The 20818-nt window shown below is 46.6% G+C and overlaps 1 protein-coding gene across 4 annotated transcripts in view; it reads left to right on the forward strand.

Moving 5' to 3' along the window:
• The window catches only part of KIF2A (kinesin family member 2A), a 1079703-nt gene that overhangs the window by 307441 nt on the left and 751444 nt on the right, over positions 1–20818 (forward strand). For 2 of the 4 annotated variants that reach the window (XM_069627337.1, XM_069627335.1), the window contains exon 5: positions 17847–17915. In XM_069627337.1, the coding sequence (XP_069483438.1) occupies positions 17847–17915 (69 nt within the window). Of the gene's footprint in view, positions 1–17846; positions 17973–20818 lie in introns of all 4 variants that reach the window. The other 2 variants (XM_069627336.1, XM_069627334.1) reach the window with 1 other exon arrangement.

Raw genomic sequence — 20818 nt, forward strand, 5'->3', positions numbered from 1 at the left:
CAGGAGAAGGAAAAGCCAGATAGTTGGGGAACGTCCCCTAAGTGAACTGAATTAATTAATGCAACAGATAGCTAAGAACTATTTGAGATGCTATATTAAGGCTGAGAAAGCCACTCCAGGAGAAGGAAGTCTTTCTGCCTGCTAACAGTTAGCATGCCTCCAGAAGTTCAAACCTTGGATTTCAGTACCACGGTCCAGCCCCCGACTAATCTCACACCGTGTTGGAGAGAACATCCTCCTCGCCCGTGTCATGGGCCCACACCTTACACCAATAAGAGCATTCAATCATTCCAGTGATAGGTGCCAAAGAAAATGTTGCGAGGGGGCGGTATTTACCCACTTTTGCACTCTGAATAAAATCAAGCACTTTACACAAATATTCCTGGATGGAAGTTTAGAATAGTAAATAAAACCAGTACTGGAATATGTTTGGGAAGGCTTTTTAGGGTGCAGGAAAAAACAGTAATTTAACTGGCAACATTTCTTTCTGCCAACTTTATCACACGCAAGAACCCATTCAGCATGCTGCTGGAGCCTCATAATGAGAACCAAGAAATTTGACCACATCTCTCAATTCTAAGAGAAAAACAGACACCCCGTTCCAGCCAGAATACCCTTAAAAACTGTATGAACACCCACACATGAGGCAACTATTGCCAGAACACCAGCATACAAAGTACACTGAACCTGTGGATTCAGTAGGACCCCATCCTTTAGGAGCCAGAACATTGTGAGGCTCGAGACTGAACTTGCCGAGTAAACTAGGAAACATGCATTCTCTCGCTACGTGTCAGCTTGCAGGAACAGCATCCCTGATCCAACGTATTCCTTATCTTAGATATCTCTTTCCAGCTTTGCTGGCCTCGGAAATTTTTTCTCTCTAGAGGGCGCTGCACGTCGACGTCCGCCGAGTCGACGTCATCATGCCTATAAAGGCCGCGCGCAGCGTCCGTTGCTCAGTTCCGTTTTTCCGCGCTTACTCAGTGCCTCGGAATATCGTTGCTCAGTTTCGTACAGATATTATTCCATTTTCCTCGAGATATTCGATCCATACTCGATGGCTTCCTCGTCTGAACCGACGACCCCTCGGTCCGGCTTTAAAAAATGCAGAGACTGTGGAAAAAAGATCTCGCTAACGGACTCTCACAGGGTCTGTCTGTGGTGTTTGGGAGCTGAACACCATTGTTCGGAGTGTGAGGACTGTATGTCCATGACAGCTAAGGCCCTGAAGGAGCGTAGGGGGAAGTTGGAAAAAGGTAAGACTTCTAAAGCTTCTTCTTCCTCGACGAAGTCGAGACATTCGTCTCCTCGTCACCATTCGCGCTCCAGGTCTCGAAGCGGGTCCCATCCTTCCTTGAGATCGAAGCACTCGAAAAGGAGACCCGAAGATCCCCTTCTTCGTCCTCCTCTTCCTCTGTTTCACCTAAGAGAATCCCTTGCCCCACGAAACATAGTTCCCTGGCTGAATGGGAGGAATTCCGAAAAAATATGATGAGCGTCTTCGAGAAAGCGGCCTCGACCCCCTCGAAGACTGCTGAGAGCGATGCTCTGGTCGAAAGACCCGAAGGTCCAAAACACCGCGAGTCGCAGCACCCGGCGAAGGAAGCATCTCGAGCGCGTCACGAACCCTCGAGTAAAGCAAAGACCTTGAATCCTTCTTCGAAGGTTCGGTCGACGCCGTTGTCGAAGGGACCTTCGACACACGGGTCTGTCGGCTCGACGCCATCCTCAACACCGGTGTCGACACCAAAGAAAGTCACGGTTGCGGCGCACCCAGTGGCTATTCCCAGGTCTTCGATGACGATGTCGTCGAGATTGTCGATATCCTCAAGCAGAATTCCGATTCTATCGAGGACCTCGAGGCCTCCACCTTTGTTTTTGATGCCACATTCGAAGCCTTCGGCGTCAACGACATCGTTTTCGAGGCCGATTACGACAAGTTTGGCACCCTCTGCCTTGGAGATGGGTTTCACACCCTTTGTGAGCTCAGACCAATTGAGAACAATGTCCTCAATTATGGAAGAGGGAGAACTGTCTGACCAAGAAGAGACATTTGAGTTGCAGGGATCTGAAACCCCAGTTCAAGAGGAGTTATCCTCAGAGGAACGCAGATTAAAGGAACTCCATGATTCCTTACATGAGGCAAGTGGTTTAGACACTTCCCCAGAGGTGGAGTTCGCTAGGTCAGACCCGGGGGAGCATGCTGAAACCCCTTATAGAGCCTTAATGGCCAGGATTACAGAATTTATGGGGTGGTCAACACCTTCACAGGCTTTCCAACAGGATGACCTCACGGATATTCTTGATAAAGATCCACAGGAGGATCCTGTAGTACCTTTTCATAAAGCTCTTCAAAGAAAAATCATGACGAACTGGGAAACCCCAGATGTCGTCCCGGCAGTAAATAAAAAACTGTCTACGTAAATACAGGGCATCTTCTGCAGACCCTGAGTTTTTGTCCAAACACCCCTCCCCAGAAAGTCTGGTGGTATAGGCAGCATCTTCTACTGACATCAAGACTGCTTACCCTACCGTCCCACAGGACAGGGACGATAAAAAATACGATGCTATGGCTAAGAAAGTCTTTTCGGCATGTAGCATGGCGTTAAAATCTATTAATGCTACTTGCACCCTTGCTAGATTTAGCCATACACTTTGGGAGTGTGCTTCTACAGCGGCTGACTGCATCCCGGAGGGAGAAGAAAGGGAGGCATTCCTAAATATCATAAAGGACGGTAAAGACGCTATGTGCGAATCCCTCCAGACGGGCATTGATTCGGCTGACAGTATCAGCAGAGCAATGGCGGCAAGTACAACAACCAGGAGATTTGTTTGGTTGGGAAAGTCTGGTTTTGCCCCAGATGTGCAAGCCAGGCTCTTGAACATGCCATTTGATGGCTCTTCTTTGTTTGGGAAAAAGGCGGATGACAGTTTAGAAAAACTGCAAACCTCAAAGGCAGCAGCAAAATCCCTAGGCGCTGCAATCCGTCAGACACCTTTTCGTCCCACAGGAACCTCTGCGAGAGGCAAGTCTTTTCGCTTCTACTCCGCATTCGGAAGAGGTAGAGGACGACCGGCTCAAAGGGGACAAAGAAGAACTACCCGAGGTGGACGGGGTAGATATTCAAAAGCCGCAGCAACAGCAGGTGCCTCTTTACCATCGGCATCTGCATCAGCCGCCCCAAAACCACTCTGAGGACTTCCCTCACAAGACACCTGAAGGAGGCAGGTTAACTCAACATCTGGCGGAATGGCAGGCTATCACGTCAGATGCTTGGGCATTGGAGACAGTTGCACAAGGTTACTGCCTGCCTCTCCTACGCATACCTCGGTCATCCACCGGGGATCAGCTCTCAAAAAGCTCTGTCATGATCTCTGCTTCCAAAAGGTCAGGGTTTTCCCAACTCCCTTGGAAGCAGATCCATAACCCACGTTCCGAGTGCCAACCAGTCCCAATTGGGACCTTTTGGACCCAGCCCTGGCGCCAGTGGCACCAGGCTCATAAATATGCCCAGTCCCAGCGCTGGAAGCGCCGGGCTCATAATGCTTGGGTGGACTTACCTGCAGCAGACCATGCTGCTTACTTGCCTGCCAGTTGAGCCTCTGATCCTCTTCTGTTTGGAACTACTTTTCCTGTTGGGTGGGGCAGGAGCCACTCCCTAGGTTCAGAACACTGGAACTCTTCTGGAAAGCAGGAACTCTTTTCTTACCTAGGCGTGGCTGTGGAAGGAGACATCTAAGCACTACAGGAGGCTATTTAAACCACACCCGATGGATGAATCTTGCTTTGCGTTATTCTGCATCCTCTGCAGCAGAACGCTCATCGTGTCTTCTGCATCTGATCCTGGGCCTAAGGAAAAAGGCTTACCATCCTGAATCCAGTCTTCAGCAACACCTATAAAGACAAGAAAGAACAGGTTAGCATTACGGTCTTCAGTGACAGTGCTTCACTTACCTGGTCCATCGGCTGTCACCAACGCCTCGCACTGCATTCCGGCATCTGAAAGACAAAAGCTTACCAACTCTTTGCACGCTCCGGAGGCCTTCGGCGCTGCATCCCGCATCTGAAAGACAAAACAAGGTGCGTTTAAAGACATTGGGGAACTTTAATACTCACGTGCCATTACTCCTTTCCACATCTAACCCAGTGGGTATTCCGGCACCCTGCAGCCGCTCCGAACTTGTACCTGCAAAATAAAAAGACAGTTAGAGCGCATCGTGAAGCAGGCAACAAGCGCTTACTTACGTGCTTCCAGGCGCTTCTATTCATCACACGGGCTCCATCTTCAACTCACTTCAGCCCGTCATCCGCCATCGCCGGAACCCTGCAAAACAAGAGACATCATTCCTAAAGACTTTTAAAGACATTAGAATTACTCGAAACTTACCGTTCGTGCAGTAAACGACGGACAGCAGTCCTCTGAAGTCAAGAGGCCTGCTCCCCTTATCCAGTGAAGAAACTGGTTACAGCACCCTGCCCCGAGGCAGATGGAGAGCACGGCGTTCACTTACCTAAGGTGAGAGCGTTAACCTTTGGGTTCTACAGGAGAAGAGAAAGGGAAGAAGAGAGAGACATTCAATAACCCAGTTCATTAATCCCATATTTTCTATCTGCAGACATCTTACCCTTCGAGTCAGACATACAGTGCACAGAGGTCCAGCCCAAAGAGCCAGCCGTGTGTTACACATCACCTTTGAAGATACGGTATACGCCCAGTCAAGACCGGCGCCTCTACGGGAATCAGGTGAGCGTTACAGAACGCAAAGCCTACCGCAAAACTCCCGTCCAGGCGCTATGGAAACCTCGGATACCGACCAGCTAGCCCAGTTACTTGGGGAACTAAGGGCAGAAGTGCATGCAGCCCGTCAGGAAACGAACGCTCTAAGAAGGGAACTGATTATTTCCAAGGAGCGAACAGATGATCTCGCTAGACAATTGCTACAGTCACAAGCCGGACAGACCCCGTTACCCGCATCTGGGGGAAATCTTCCTTCTACACCCTCTATGAATCCAGTGCAGATCAACCTACCTGGGAATGTACCTCTGGCTCCGCCCGAACGATTTTCTGGTGACCCAAAGAGGTTTGCAGTATTTATCAATCAGTGCCGGTTGCATTTCTTATGCCGGCCAGCAGCCTTTCCAACTGATCAAGCTAAAGTAGCTTTCGTGCTTTCGTACCTTAGTGGCAATGCGGCAGACTGGTCGATCCCTCTAGTAAATCAAGATGATCCGGTCCTCCATGATTTTCAAGCTTTTCAGCTCAGTATGGAAAAACTGTTCGCAAGACATTCACAGGGGCAGGCCTTGGACAATGAGCTTCTTTCGTTGCGACAAGGTAATCAACACCTTTTGGCTTATATTGCGTCTTTCAACAGACTGATAGTGGAAACTCAATGGCCTCAGGACAAAAGGATTACGCTGTTTTATAGAGGTCTACGTGGAGAACTCAAAGATGTGTTAGCCCAAGTAGTGAATCCCCCACAAGATTGTTCGGACTATATAGACTTAGTCGTTCAAATAGATCACAGACTGCAGAACAGGAAGGCCGATCGTTCCAAGTTTGATGCTCGAGTATTTTCTAAACCGCCAACTCCTTCCAAAGGAGTAGACTCCGGGGAACCCATGCAAATAGGGGGCCTGAAAGGTCCTCTAACACAAAAGGAGCGGGAAAGGAGAAAACAGTTGCAATTATGCCTCTATTGCGGAAACTCAGGGCACTTTCTTCGAGACTGTCCGGTGAAACCTGCCAAGAAGGCAGTAGGAGCTGCAGTTACCAAAGTTACAAACTCTGAGCAGGGAAACGACCTCGCCCGACAAGAATAGAGGTCCTCTTGCCGAGCGTGAAAACCAGTTCCGTGACCTCGCATTTCGTGATACCTATGGTCCTCATTAGCCCTGATAATCCGGATCGATTACATGCAATTGAAGCTTACGTCGACAGCGGTGCCATCGGCAATTATGTGGATCATGAAATGGTTTTGAGGATGAATCTAACTCTTTGTCCCAAGGCTGTAAGGGACGTCATTACTACGGTGGATGGTACGGAGATAGCCTCCGGACCAGTAACGCATACCACTCAAGAAGTGACGCTAGTAAGTCAAGATGGACACCATGAGAAGATCGTGTTCGATGTGATCAAGGCCCCTCAGTTTCAGATTATTCTAGGAATACCTTGGTTAGAGAAACACAATCCTCTGATCGATTGGCGAGCAAGAACGGTCCAGTTTCCAGAAAGTGTCTCTACTTGTCACCCTCCACCTGGTGTTGCACTGGCAGCAATTTCTTCAGAGACTCCCCAGTTACCTCCCAAATACCTAGAATACCAAGATGTTTTCCGGAAGGATCAGGCTAACTCTCTACCTCCTCATAGGTCTTATGACTGCCAGATGGACCTGATACCTGGATCTACTCCTCCTTGTAGTAGAATGTATGCCCTCACCGAGCCCGAGAACCTTCACCTTCGACAATACCTGGATCAATACCTGGCAAATGGGTTTATTCGTCCTTCCAAGTCCCCTGCTTCTTCAGCTTTGTTCTTCGTTCCAAAAAAGGAAGGAGACCTTAGAACTTGTATAGATTATCGCTCCCTGAACCAGATCACCGTCAAGAATAGATATCCGTTACCTTTGATCCCTGAACTCCTGGACCAAGTCAGAAAAGCATGCATATATACAAAGCTGGATCTTAGAGGAGCCTACCACTTGGTACGAGTAAAAGAGGGCGATGAATGGAAGACGGCCTTCCGCACCAAATATGGGCTATTTGAATATCAGGTCATGCCCTTCGGACTTTGCAATGCCCCGGCCGCCTTTCAATATTTTATGAACGATGTCCTCAGAGAGCTCATAGATGTGTGTGTTGTTGTTTACATTGACGACATCCTCGTTTATTCTTCATCGGAATCTGAACATCGGAAACACGTGAAAATGGTCCTCGAAAGATTGCGTCAACACAAACTTTTCGCTAAGTTGGAAAGATGTGTTTTCAACGTGACTGAAGTTGAATTCTTGGGATTCATATTATCACCTAGCGGAGTGCGTATGGATTCAAAGAAGGTCGATGCAGTTCTCAAATGGCCATCACCATCCTCCGTAAAAGGTGTGCAAAGCATGTTGGGCTTCGCTAACTTTTACCGCAGGTTTATCCCCGAATTTTCTCGAATAGTCCAGCCCATCACTGCCTTGTTAAAGAAAAACAAACGTTTTGAATGGTCTACCGAGGCAGAACAAGCTTTCCAGGATTTGAAGACTAAATTTATCTCTGCACCAATCTTAAAACACTCTCGCCCCGAACTCCCCTACATCGTGGAAACTGATGCTTCAAGCCTTGCCATGGGGGCAGTTCTAGCACAAAAGGACCCGGTAACCAATCAGTTGCATCCCGTGGCATTTTGGTCCCGCAAATTCTCGCCTCCTGAAATCAATTACACGATTACTGACAAGGAACTTCTGGCTATCAAGTCTGCCTTTAAGGCTTGGCGGCATTATCTGCTGGGGGCCCGACTCACCGTTACTGTGATTACGGATCACCGAAACCTGCAATATTTGAAAACCGCAAAAGCCCAATCGTCTAGACAACTCCGTTGGGCATTTATTCTTTGCCGAGTTTGACTTCATAATTACCTATCGACCTGGTACAAAGAACGGTAAAGCTGATGCCCTTTCTCGGATGGGAGTGGAAGAACACTTGATCAACCCTAAACCTGTACCAATCATTCCCGAACAAAGAATTCTGGGTGTCATCGCCACACAATCCATAGAGGAAGTTAAGGATAAAGCCAGGCAACTTGTAACTCCAGCAGACATACAGAATTGGCATCTGCAGGGAAAGGACTTTGCAGTAAAGGACAACTTATTGTATTTCCAAGAACGATTATACCTGCCCAGCACAGATTTACAGAAAAAAGTAATCTCTTGTTATCACGATTCTTTAATGGAAGGACATCCCGGTATGGCCAAGACCTCAGAAAAGATCAAGCGCTACTTCTGGTGGCCGTCTTGGAAAAAAGATATCAGAGACTTTATAATGTCCTGTGGAGTATGCGCCCAAAACAAGAGTCAAAAGGAAAGACCAGCAGGCCTCTTACGCCCTATTGACATCCCACCTCGCCCTTGGCATACGCTTTCTATGGACTTCATCACCGATCTACCTCCATGCTCCGGATACAATACGATTCTAGTAATCGTGGACTTATTCTCCAAGATGGCGCATTTCATTCCGCTCAAAGGCTTGCCAACAGCAGCAACTCTGGCCCGAGAATTTCTCGAAAACATCGTCCGACTGCACGGTTTTCCTTCGGTTCTAATTTCGGATCGAGGTAGTCAATTTATTTCTCATTTTTGGCGAAGTTGCTGTCGGTCGGCTCAAATTGATGTGAGACTATCGACCAGTCACCACCCTCAGACCGACGGACAAACCGAGAGGACCAATCAAACTCTGGAACAGTATTTACGCTGCATGCTGCAACAAACTGAAAAAACTTGGAAAGACATCCTTTGGATAGCCGAATATGCCTACAATAACTCTGTCCATTCGGGAACTGGGAAAACCCCGTTTTTTCTTTTGTACGGCAGTCACCCTCGAACCTCGGAGTTGGATCCCCTCCAAGATCTTGAAACACCAGCAGTAGACTACCTGCATTCTACAATCACCCAAGCCTTTAAGGAAGCTGTTTCTCACCTTCAAAGGGCTAAAGAACAATACAAGAAAGGAGCAGATCAACATCGGAAGGAAGCCCCTCAATATCAAGTAGGGGATCAAGTCTGGTTATCCACCAAACATCTACCTCTAAAAGGGCCACGCACATTCAACCCAAGATACCTTGGTCCCTATTCCATCACTACCATAGTAAACCCAGTAGCGGTCAAGTTGGACTTGCCCCCGCACATGAAGATACATCCGGTCTTTCACGTCTCTCTATTAAAACTCGTGCAACCTCAAACCCGACTAACTAAATCTCCAAAACCTATCCTAGTTGATGGAGAACTCGAGTTTGAAGTCCAAAGCATTCTGGACTCCAAGATCTCTAAATCTAAACTATTTTACCTAATTGACTGGAAAGGCTACGGCCCCCAAGAGAGATCCTGGGAACCTGCTGAATATGTCCACGCTCCTTGCCTAATCAAAAGATTTCACCGAACATTTCCTGACAAGCCAAAACCCCCGGAGAAGCCCGGCTTGGGAGGGGCCTTGAGGGGGGGTACTGTCATGAGCTCTGCTTCCAAAAGGTCAGGGTTTTCCCAACTCCCTTGGAAGCAGATCCATAACCCAGGTTCCGAGTGCCAACCAGTCCCAATTGGGACCTTTTGGACCCAGTCCTGGCGCCAGTGGCACCAGGCTCATAAATATGCCCAGTCCCAGCGCTGGAAGCGCCGGGCTCATAATGCTTGGGTGGACTTACCTGCAGCAGACCATGCTGCTTACTTGCCTGCCAGTTGAGCCTCTGATCCTCTTCTGTTTGGAACTACTTTTCCTGTTGGGTGGGGCAGGAGCCACTCCCTAGGTTCAGAACACTGGAACTCTTCTGGAAAGCAGGAACTCTTTTCTTACCTAGGCGTGGCTGTGGAAGGAGACATCTAAGCACTACAGGAGGCTATTTAAACCACACCCGATGGATGAATCTTGCTTTGCGTTATTCTGCATCCTCTGCAGCAGAACGCTCATCGTGTCTTCCTGGGCCTAAGGAAAAAGGCTTACCATCCTGAATCCAGTCTTCAGCAACACCTATAAAGACAAGAAAGAACAGGTTAGCATTACGGTCTTCAGTGACAGCGCTTCACTTACCTGGTCCATCGGCTGTCACCAACGCCTCGCGCTGCATTCCGGCATCTGAAAGACAAAGGCTTACCTACTCTTTGTGCGCTCCGGAGGTCTTCGCACTGCATTCCGGCATCTGAAAGACAAAAGCTTACCAACTCTTCGCACGCTCCGGAGGCCTTCGGCGCTGCATCCCGCATCTGAAAGACAAAACAAGGTGCGTTTAAAGACATTGGGGAACTTTAATACTCACGTGCCATTACTCCTTTCCACATCTAACCCAGTGGGTATTCCGGCACCCTGCAGCCGCTCCGAACTTGTACCTGCAAAATAAAAAGACAGTTGGAGCGCATCGTGAAGCAGGCAACAAGCGCTTACTTACGTGCTTCCAGGCACTTCTATTCATCACACGGGCTCCATCTTCAACTCACTTCAGCCCGTCATCCGCCATCGCCCGAACCCTGCAAAACAAGAGACATCATTCCTAAAGACTTTTAAAGACATTAGAATTACTCGAAACTTACCGTTCGTGCAGTAAACGACGGACAGCAGTCCTCTGAAGTCAAGAGGCCTGCTCCCCTTATCCAGTGAAGAAACTGGTTACAGCACCCTGCCCCGAGGCAGATGGAGAGCACGGCGTTCACTTACCTAAGGTGAGAGCGTTAACCTTTGGGGTTCTACAGGAGAAGAGAAAGGGAAGAAGAGAGAGACATTCAATAACCCAGTTCATTAATGCTATATTTTCTATCTGCAGACATCTTACCCTTCGAGTCAGACATACAGTGCACAGAGGTCCAGCCCAAAGAGCCAGCCGTGTGTTACACATCACCTTTGAAGATACGGTATACGCCCAGTCAAGACCGGCGCCTCTACGGGAATCAGGTGAGCGTTACAAGCTCAAGATCTGCTCCTCTTGAAGGAAATTTTAGACCTGCTAGAGAAAGGTGCCATAGAACCGGTACCTGTAGTGGAGAGGAACAAGGGCTGGTACTCCCCTTACTTTCTCATACCAAAGAAAGACGGAGGACTGAGACCCATCTTGGACTTGCAAGAATTGAACAAATTCCTCAGGAAAGACAAATTCAAGATGGTAACTCTCTCTCAGATCCTTCACAGGAAATACCCGAGGTTCGCAATTGGCAACTCTCATCAATTTCGAGTGCTGCCATTTGGGCTGACCACTGCCCCGAGGGTCTTCACCAAGTTAATGTCGGTAGTGGCTGCAAATCTAAGCAGGGAAGGGATTCACGTCTACCCCTACCTGGACGATTGGTTGATCAGAGCTGTATCTTCAGAACAAGCTCCGATCCAGCTAGATCATGTTTGCCACTCCCTTCACAGACTGGGCTTCTCCCTCAATTTAAAGAAGTCACAAATGATACCATCGCAGAGACTCCAGTTCATCGGAGCGATCCTGGACACTTCCCTGGGAAAAGCCTCGCCACCAGATGTGAGGGCTCAAGATATTCTACAGATGGTCACCAAGTTTCAGAATGCCCAACGTCTCCCAGTCTTCGACTTTTTGAGGTTGCTAGGCCTCATGGCATCCTGCATTTTCCTAGTGCCAGAGGCTCGCCTGAGAATGAGATCTCTCCAGTGGGCACTGAGAACTCAGTGGTCACAATTCTCAGGGAGAATGACAGATCTTCTTCAGGTTCCCGACAGGGTGGCTCGAGACCTTCAGTGGTGGGCCTGACAGGAGAACATTCTGAAAGGAGAGCAGTTTTGGCAACCCTGGCCGGAGATAACAGTAGTCACGGATGCCTCACTCACGGGGTGGGGAGCCCACGCCAACGACTTGACCATCAGCGATCGTTGGTCTCCATCGGAATCCAGACTACATATCAACCTGTTAGAGCTGAGGGCCATCAGACTTGCGCTGAAGGCTTTTCTGCCATCTGTACAAGGAAAGAATGTCCTGATATTGACGGACAACACAGTGGCCATGCATTACCTCAACAAAAGAGGAGGCGTAGGATCACTACCTCTGTGCAGAGAGGCGATGCAGCTCTGGTTTTGGGCAATCCAAGAAGGAATCTCTCTATCGGCAGTTCACCTAGCCGGAGAGAAGAACTTGACAACGGACTCTGAGCAGGCAGAGCACAGTCTCCCACGAGTGGGAACTAGCTCAGGAAGTCCTTCAAGAGATCTTCGCCCTTTGGGGAACCCCTCAGGTGGATCTGTTCGCCACCAGTGTCAACAGGAAGTGCGATCTGTTCTGTTCAAGGGAATTTCCCCCGAGAGGAGCTCTGGGAGACGCGTTCATAGTGGACTGGGAGTTTCCACTCCTGTACGCGTTTCCACCGGTCCCTGTCATTCCTCAAATGATCAGGAGGTTGAGAAGATTCTGGAAAACCATGATCCTAATTGCCCCGGATTGGGCCAGGAGAACGTGGTACCCGGACCTTCTAGACTTGTCCATCTGCCCTCCAATTCGACTTCCACTCAGAGAGAATCTGCTCTCACAGAAGGGAGGTCAGGTTCTCCATCCAGACATCAAAACCCTCAACCTTCACGCTTGGCTTCTGAAAGGCTGAGGTACAAGGATTGGGACCTCCCTGATGACGTTATGGAGGTGTTGCTTTCGGCAAGAAGGCCAGCAACAAAAACTTTATACCGCTGCCGTTGGAACAGATTTTGCAGCTGGTGTAGGGAAAAGAATATCGATCCCTTTTCATGTGGTACACCAATGGTTTTGTCCTTCCTACTTTATTTAGCGAATTCAGGCCTTCAAGTTGGCACCATCAAGGGCTATCTCGCAGCGCTATCTATCTTTAAGCGCACTGCGGAAGAACCATCCTATTTCAAGTTACCCTTGGTAATACAGTTTCTAAAGGGGTTAACTAATGTTTATCCCCCAAGACCATTCCAGGTTCCCCTATGGGATTTAAATTTAGTCCTAACTTTCCTGATGGGCACACCTTTCGAACCACTCCACTCTTGTTCGTTAAGGTTTCTTACCCTTAAGACGGTTTTATTAGTAGCACTTACATCTGCTAGAAGGGTGAGCGAGTTACAAGCTCTTTCTTGTAAACCCCCTCATACAATCTTTCACAAAGACAAAGTTGTTCTGCAAGTGAAGCCTAATTTCCTCCCAAAGGTGGTTTCTGAATTTCATATCACACAGAAGATTACCCTTCCATCTTTCTATCCTCCTCCCCATCCGGGGAAAGAGGAAGAGAGGTTACACAGGCTGGACCCAAGAAGGGCTTTAAGTTTTTACGTTAGTAGACTGGCTAAGATAAGACAAGCAGACCAGCTGTTTGTAGGCTACACAGGTCACAAGCTGGGGCTACCGATAACTAAGCAGTCCATTTCCAGATGGATTATTTTAGCCATTTTGGAATGTTATATACTGGCAGGAAAAGAGCCCCCTCAAAATCTTAGGGCTCATTCGACCAGAGGTATCGCAGCTTCATCGGCCCTCAAAAGAGGAGTGCCAGTTCGAGACATATGTGCGGCTGCCACATGGTCGTCCGTCCATACCTTTACACGGTTCTACAACTTGGATTCCTCCTCCAGTCAGGAAACTAGTTTTGGAAGGGCAGTATTGCACTCTATTCATCGATAAGAGGAAGTATGAAGTCAGTACTCCCACCTCCAATAACAGAATACTGCTATGGGAGCCTATCTAAGATAAGGAATACGTCGGAGGACACAATCCCTTCGAAGAACAAGTTACTTCTTACCTTGTAACGTTCTTTCGATGGGATGTTCCTCCGACGTATTCCGTATCGACCCTCCCATCCATCCCCGCAGTATTACTTCCCTTGTTGTTGCAGCTTACGCTCCTTCAGGGTGATTAGTCTAGTCCAAAAAGAATTATTGTGGGCTACAAAACGGAACTGAGCAACGGACGCTGCGCGCGGCCTTTATAGGCAGGATGACGTCGAGGTCGATACGGCGGTTGTCGAGGGACATCGACTCGGCAGACGTCGACGTGCAGCGCCCTCTAGAGAAAAAATTTCCGAGGCCAGCAAAGCTGGAAAGAGATAGCTAAGATAAGGAATACGTCGGAGGAACATCCCATCGAAAGAACGTTACAAAGTAAGAAGTAACTTGTTCTTCTGAGATATCTAGATTCCCGTAACCTGATCTGCTAACCCTTAATTATTTGTGCAGCGCCCAGTTGCTCCTTAGCTAGGTTTGTGCTGCATGATTTGATTTTAACATTTATAAAGCTCATACCCTGTGGCGTCTGAGCAGAACTGCATCCAGGTGCAGATGTTAATTGACAACTAGTCATAGGCTTCACTGGTCTGTAGCTCGGTAACTTGTGTTAGTTGGTAGAACAAATTACATGAAGAGTTGCGTTTGTCGAAGATCCAAAAGGAGAGATTTCCAGGAGCGAGGTCCAAAAGAAGAGGAACTCCTATTGCCCAATGTTGTCGTTTTGACTGATGGGACTGCCAAAAGGCACTGTCCCATAGATCGAAGTGATTGAATTGGGGGATTGTTTGGATTTTTAGGAGCTAAGCCATGAATACACTTGAAGACCAAACATAGAACCTTAAACAGGATTCTCTGCTGTACTGGGAGCCACTGCAGTCTTTTCTAATACTGTTAAACTGTTGCCTTCCTTGGTAATGTAAAGCTAAACCTGACGGCGGAGTTCTGTGCAACCTGTAATCTCTGTATTTGACAATTTTGGACACCCATAAGAAGGGCATTGCAATAATCCAATTGTGTGAGTATACCCACCACTGTTGAGCGATCCTTTTCTGCAATAAGAGACAATAAGGGCTTAAGTTTAAGTTGGTAATACTCAGATTTAACCATCTGAAATGCAGATTGCAGTCCATACTGGATTGCTGGATGCAACCAAGATTCTTTACTGTGTCTGAGAGTTTTGTAGGGGCCCCCATACAAGGGTGGGCATGGAGTGAATTATAGAGCATTCGCTACCATTCTCTTAAAGCCGAATACAATGACCAATGTTTTTAATGAGTTTAATTGGAGCTTATTTTCCATGGTTTAGATTTTGGTTTTATTCGCACAAAATAGGACTTGGTCTATCGCGTCCAGTGGTTGCTTGAGCCATATATAAATCTGGGTGTCCATCTATGAGTGTTAACACAGACCGAACTGGAAAGAATTTCCAGCAGTGGGCAGATATACACGTTGAACAGCGGGACTAAGAGGATCCCTGGGGCACCCCATAATTCACAGGCAAGGAGTCGGAGATATGTTCCAACTTTGACCTGCTGGGTACGATTGGTCAGAAAGGAAACAAACCATTCCAGGGCTTCATCGGATACGTGTGCCACCTATGACAGTCTGTGCATGCTAATGGCCCCTTCGTCGACGGACCCCAACAGATCGTCCCAGACTGCCATACAGGCCGTCTCAGTACCATGGCCTGAATCCCAACTGAGTACAGGAGATTATGTTCCTCCAAAAAGCTCTGCAATTGAATGGTTAGTCTTTTTCAGAATTTTGGCAGGCCATAATAGGCCAGCAATTGGACGATAATTAGACCGGATTTAATGGTCAATCGTTTTTATTTTTAACAATGGTGTAATAAGATTTTTGTTAAATCTGGTGGAACAAAGCACTGAGCAAATGAGGCATTGACCAGGGTCTGTATAGCCCCGCCAAGTGCATCTGCGTGCTGCTTGACCAAATAGGATGGAATCGTATCTGAAGTTGATAGGCTTAAGCTTGCCCAGCAAGTTGACAATATCCTCAGTCCTTACATGAATTTGGGACAGATAGTTTCTGTATCAGAATAAGCATTTTTGTTAGCTAGACTGGAGTCAGACGATGGCTTGAGTATGTATAATCTCTGTTTATGATTTTGTCCCGAAAAAAAAATATTAAACTCATTGGCCATTTCAGTTGAAGCTGGCAGACTAGCAGTAATATATTCTGGGTTAGTAACGTTTCTAATAGTGGGGGAAAAAGTGCTTTAGGTCTGTTATCGGCAAAGTTAATTTTGAAAGTAGCTCTTTTTTTTTTGTCTGTAATCCGCCGAGGCCAATTTGGCTGTGTGGCTATATCTCTGGTCTTGAGGGTTATTGTTTCTTTTTTTTTTTCTGTAGCCTTTCTTAAAGATTTTTTAGTTTTTCACTATACAACTCATTTTTCATCAAAGATTTGTTGATACTTTTTTAAAGGGGCAATATTGATGCAATTGGTTTGGAGATCTGACATTAGATCGGTGTATAATTCTTTACATTTAATGGTGGGTTGCACATGGACTAGATTTCCCCCCCCCACTCCCCTCAACCCACCACTAAGCTCTTTACTTGAAATGAGATCTAAATCTACATTAACCCAAATGCAGAGTGCAGGAAGTAGCTTTGAGTGAATTAAACTGGTTTGGATTGGATATAGGCATTCCAGTACACACTCCAAACCATGTGAGGTTACGACTGTACACAGAGTTTGAAATATCGAGAGAGGATCTAGAGCCAATCCTTTAGTTAACGCATCAGCTAAGTATCGAACAAAAGAGAGGCAACAGAAGACTGCTTGACGAGTGCTGCTGCTACGACCATTGCCCAGGCCATCTATTTCAAAGTGAAACTCTACACATTTTTTTGTCAGTGGCCATTTCCACATTGCCTCCTTGCTTGTGCTGCTGGGCCTAAATCTTTATGCATCGCCATGGGTCACTGTCCCGGAACTAAGAGTTGAGTCTGTAGCTGGCATTTGCTATCCAAAGAATGGCCTTCTGTTGCTTGGATTCCACACAGTTTGGTTCTTGAAGTCACTGCACGCTTGTAGGGGGTCACTGGACTGTGCTGCTTTGCTTTCTCTGGCAAGAAGAGACGAATTTCTGGAGACAGTCCTGTGTCTTCTTGCCAATAGACGCCATGAGGGGTCATCCCATCTGTTCACTTTGTCTGCTCTTAATATTATTAAAGCTAAACCAAAACCTCCACAGTAAGCAGCCCCTGCATAAAAATAAAAAAATGAATTGTATAATATTAGAAACTCTGCTTGGTTGCTTCCTTTCTTCTGACTCTTCTACTGTAACAACTTGTGACAAGTCTGCGTAATGATGGGCAGAAGTCATTCTCTTGAACTTGGATCCTTGAGGCTTGCAACCAGACTGTGCCTATCGGGTTAGGGGAAAGTATTGCCTGTTTACCTGTTCCCTCTGGTCTCCTGAGATGTCTGATGTCGGTACACACTGGCAGAGCTTTGCTGTGCGAGTGGCTTTAGCAAGTGTGCAATAGCAGAACATCCTCAAAATCCGATTTAGGTTTTCAATTTAGTCTCGACTTTGGGGTTGACATGGTAGGGAGGCTGCTCACAGGTTAAATTGGAGAATTGGTAGCAGAGTGCAAAGTCAACTTCTAATCAGGCGGATGTTTAACCATTGGCGGCCACCCAGTCAGTGTCACATTCAAACTTATCTTGGGCAAACTTTCAGTATTTGGATTTCACTCCAATCTCAAAGATCCTTTCCCACAGCAGCGATATTTGATCTTGCTGAGCTCTAGCTCTGCTTGTTTGGCAGATAATGTCTGTGACTCTGTGGCTTCAGTTTCCTTTCTCACAAATGGAGCATGTATTATATGTGGGACTCGGAACTAGATTTTATTGAACATATCTCCCTTTAGTGCTTGCCTCTGTATAAATCCAATTGAATCCCACTTGTATACCAAGTCCAAAAATCTCTACCACCAACTAGTGGAGTACGAAAAAGGAAACTGTGCGAGATTGCGAACATGGTAACCTGACATCAGAGCCCTGAGAAACATAGGGTACATCTGTGTTGCATCCTGTATAAGGCCATAGATGTGAACTTATCTGGGGAAAAATGTCAGTGCTCCAGTCAGGAAAAAGCAAAATATTCAGCCCCCTTTGCATAGTTTAGGACTGTTCCCCTTTTATTGCTCCCTAATTCTTGTTGTCTGAAGGCCAGTATGATCCTCCATTTGTTGTTGTAAGGGGTTGGTTGTTTACCGTCATCTCTTTATTTTATGGTTTAATAATCAAAACCATTGTTAGATGCAAGAATTTCATTCCTGCTGCATTTCTGAGTATCGTCTTCCTTGTTACAGAAAATCTTTAAAGTGATTGGCTAAACTGTCCTGGTGTTTGACTTGTATTTGTTTTTTTGTCTCTTTCTATGCAGTGGTTGGTTCAGCTCGTGTACGGCCAAATCAACTTCCACCTGAACAGTCTGCTGCTGCGCAACAGAATGGTAGTGTTTCAGATATATCTCCTGATCAACCTGGAAAAAAGGACTTTGGCCCTCCTTGTATGTAACCATATATCTAGGATTCCTTCATGTTCTGTATCTCTCACCGCCATTTCTTAATATATATATATATGCATATATTTATATAGATATATTTAAATATTGCATATTGTGTTCACTGCATTTGTAGAACCTGCATATGGAAGGTGTGCACATCTAATCAGTCCTCGGCACTTTAATGCTGTAGGTTTCTTGTGTTAATTTCTTTCATTTCTTTCATGTAATGTTTTTAATTCATTTTTTCATCTAGCCTGGTAATCAAATTACCTTCTTTTCCTACATTATTTTTAATTGTTGCATGTTTTTTCATTATTTTAAACAAACTAACCTCTATACCTTTCTTTGCCTGTCTCAATTATCTGAGAACTGTGATTTCATTTCCTGCTTATCCTATTAAATGATCATAGATGATGGTTACTGTAATCTTTAATAATTCCTTTTTCTAACACGTGAGGCACCTACTTTTTTGATTGTGTTCCTTCTCATGAGAAATTCAATAGGTTTCCAAGGTTGGAATATTGTCTGTCCCCAGTAATGGATCACAAGGCGAATTTAAAAATGGCCTATTCACTAGATTATTTTGTGTTGGATTTTTATGTATGTTGAGCATTTCCAGAGACACCTTTCCATGCCGAAGCCCACACCTAGTCCTATACCAGGCATTCACTGTTTCAAAAGCCAAAGTTTTACATTTCGTTTTTAATTTGAGCCATTGACGAGGTTAATGGAGGCGGACATGTGACCAGTAAATATACAGACCCTCAGTGATAACAAACTAAAAAAAAAGCAACAACAAAATCGACTTACAAAATAAAGTACACTGCCAACGTTATACATCAATGCAGTCTTGGCAACCCAAAATCATGGAATCCCTTACTTAAGCCACCAACGTTTGCAAACCTGTGTGACTCAAGGAAATATCAATTCCCATTTATCTTAAGAGACCGCCATTTGCCCTCCTGTTAAATTTAATGTTGTGTTAAATTAAAACTGTTAAAACATAGCAGGTCCTACGGTGTCTTCCCAACAAATAAATCTGATGCTCCAGTCTCAGTGTCATGATCTCTGCTTCCAAAAGGTCAGGGTTTCCCAACTCCCTTGGAAGCAGATCCATAACCCAGGTTCCGAGTGCCAACCAGTCCCAATTGGGACCTTTTGGACCCAGTCCTGGCGCCAGTGGCACCAGGCTCATAAATATGCCCAGTCCCAGCGCTGGAAGCGCCGGGCTCATAATGCTTGGGTGGACTTACCTGCAGCAGACCATGCTGCTTACTTGCCTGCCAGTTGAGCCTCTGATCCTCTTCTGTTTGGAACTACTTTTCCTGTTGGGTGGGGCAGGAGCCACTCCCTAGGTTCAGAACACTGGAACTCTTCTGGAAAGTAGGAACTCTTTTCTTACCTAGGCGTGGCTGTGGAAGGAGAGACCCAAGCACTACAGGAGGCTATTTAAACCACACCCGATGGATGAATCTTGCTTTGCGTTATTCTGCATCCTCTGCAGCAGAACGCTCATCGTGTCTTCTGCATCTGATCCTGGGCCTAAGGAAAAAGGCTTGCCATCCTGAATCCAGTCTTCAGCAACACCTATAAAGACAAGAAAGAACAGGTTAGCATTACAGTGACAGCGCTTCACTTACCTGGTCCATCGACTGTCACCAACGCCTCGCGCTGCATTCCGGCATCTGAAAGACAAAGGCTTACCTACTCTTTGTGCGCTCCGGAGGTCTTCGCACTGCATTCCGGCATCTGAAAGACAAAATCTTACCAGCTCTTCGCACGCTCCGGAGGCCTTCGGCGCTGCATCCCGCATCTGAAAGACAAAACAAGGTGCGTTTAAAGACATTGGAGAACTTTAATACTCACGTGCCATTACTCCTTTCCACATCTAACCCAGTGGGTATTCCGGCACCTGCAGCCGCTCCGAACTTGTACCTGCAAAATAAAAAGACAGTTAGAGCGCATCGTGAAGCAGGCAACAAGCGCTTACTTACGTGCTTCCAGGCGCTTCCATTCATCACACGGGCTCCATCGTCAACTTACTTCAGCCCGTCATCCGCCATCGCCGGAACCCTGCAAAAACAAGAGACATCATTACTAAAGACTTTTAAAGACATTAGAATTACTCGAAATTTACCGTTCGTGCAGTAAACGACGGACAGCAGTCCTCTGAAGTCAAGAGGCCTGCTCCCCTTATCCAGTGAAGAAACTGGTTACAGCACCCTGCCCCGAGGCAGATGGAGAGCACGGCGTTCACTTACCTAAGTTGAGAGCGTTAACCTTTGGGGTTCTACAGGAGAAGAGAAAGGGAAGAAGAGAGAGACATTCAATAACCCAGTTCATTAATCCCATATTTTCTATCTGCAGACATCTTACCCTTCGAGTCAGACATACAGTGCACAGAGGTCCAGCCCAAAGAGCCAGCCGTGTGTTACACATCACCTTTGAAGATACGGTATACGCCCAGTCAAGACCGGCGCCTCTATGGGAATCAGGTGAGCGTTACACTCAGCCAGGTAAGTAATTCCCAAACTCCATCAGGATATTAGACTGTGTACAATGTCTTAAGAAACAGCAAGTTATTTGAGCAACAAAGTGGACACCCAGTGTCTTGGTTCCCACCAGGTGCAATAGCATGCTCTGCAACTACACATTGTTTCCTCTGAATACGTTTTGTCTTCAGAGTGGAATCATTGACACCTAGTACCAGGTTTTTCTATTCACCACCACATAGCTCACTAGTAAGCGTGATGAGGTGCTGAAAAGAAACCTATAACTGTTGAGACATCAGACGTAACCCTGTGCAGCAGGTATAGATGCATTTTTTTTATGCCTGGAATGTCTATCTT

This window comes from Ambystoma mexicanum, chromosome 6p (assembly GCF_040938575.1).
Source record: "Ambystoma mexicanum isolate Mex_15411 chromosome 6p, UKY_AmexF1_1, whole genome shotgun sequence".
NCBI classification, from domain to species: domain Eukaryota; kingdom Metazoa; phylum Chordata; class Amphibia; order Caudata; family Ambystomatidae; genus Ambystoma; species Ambystoma mexicanum.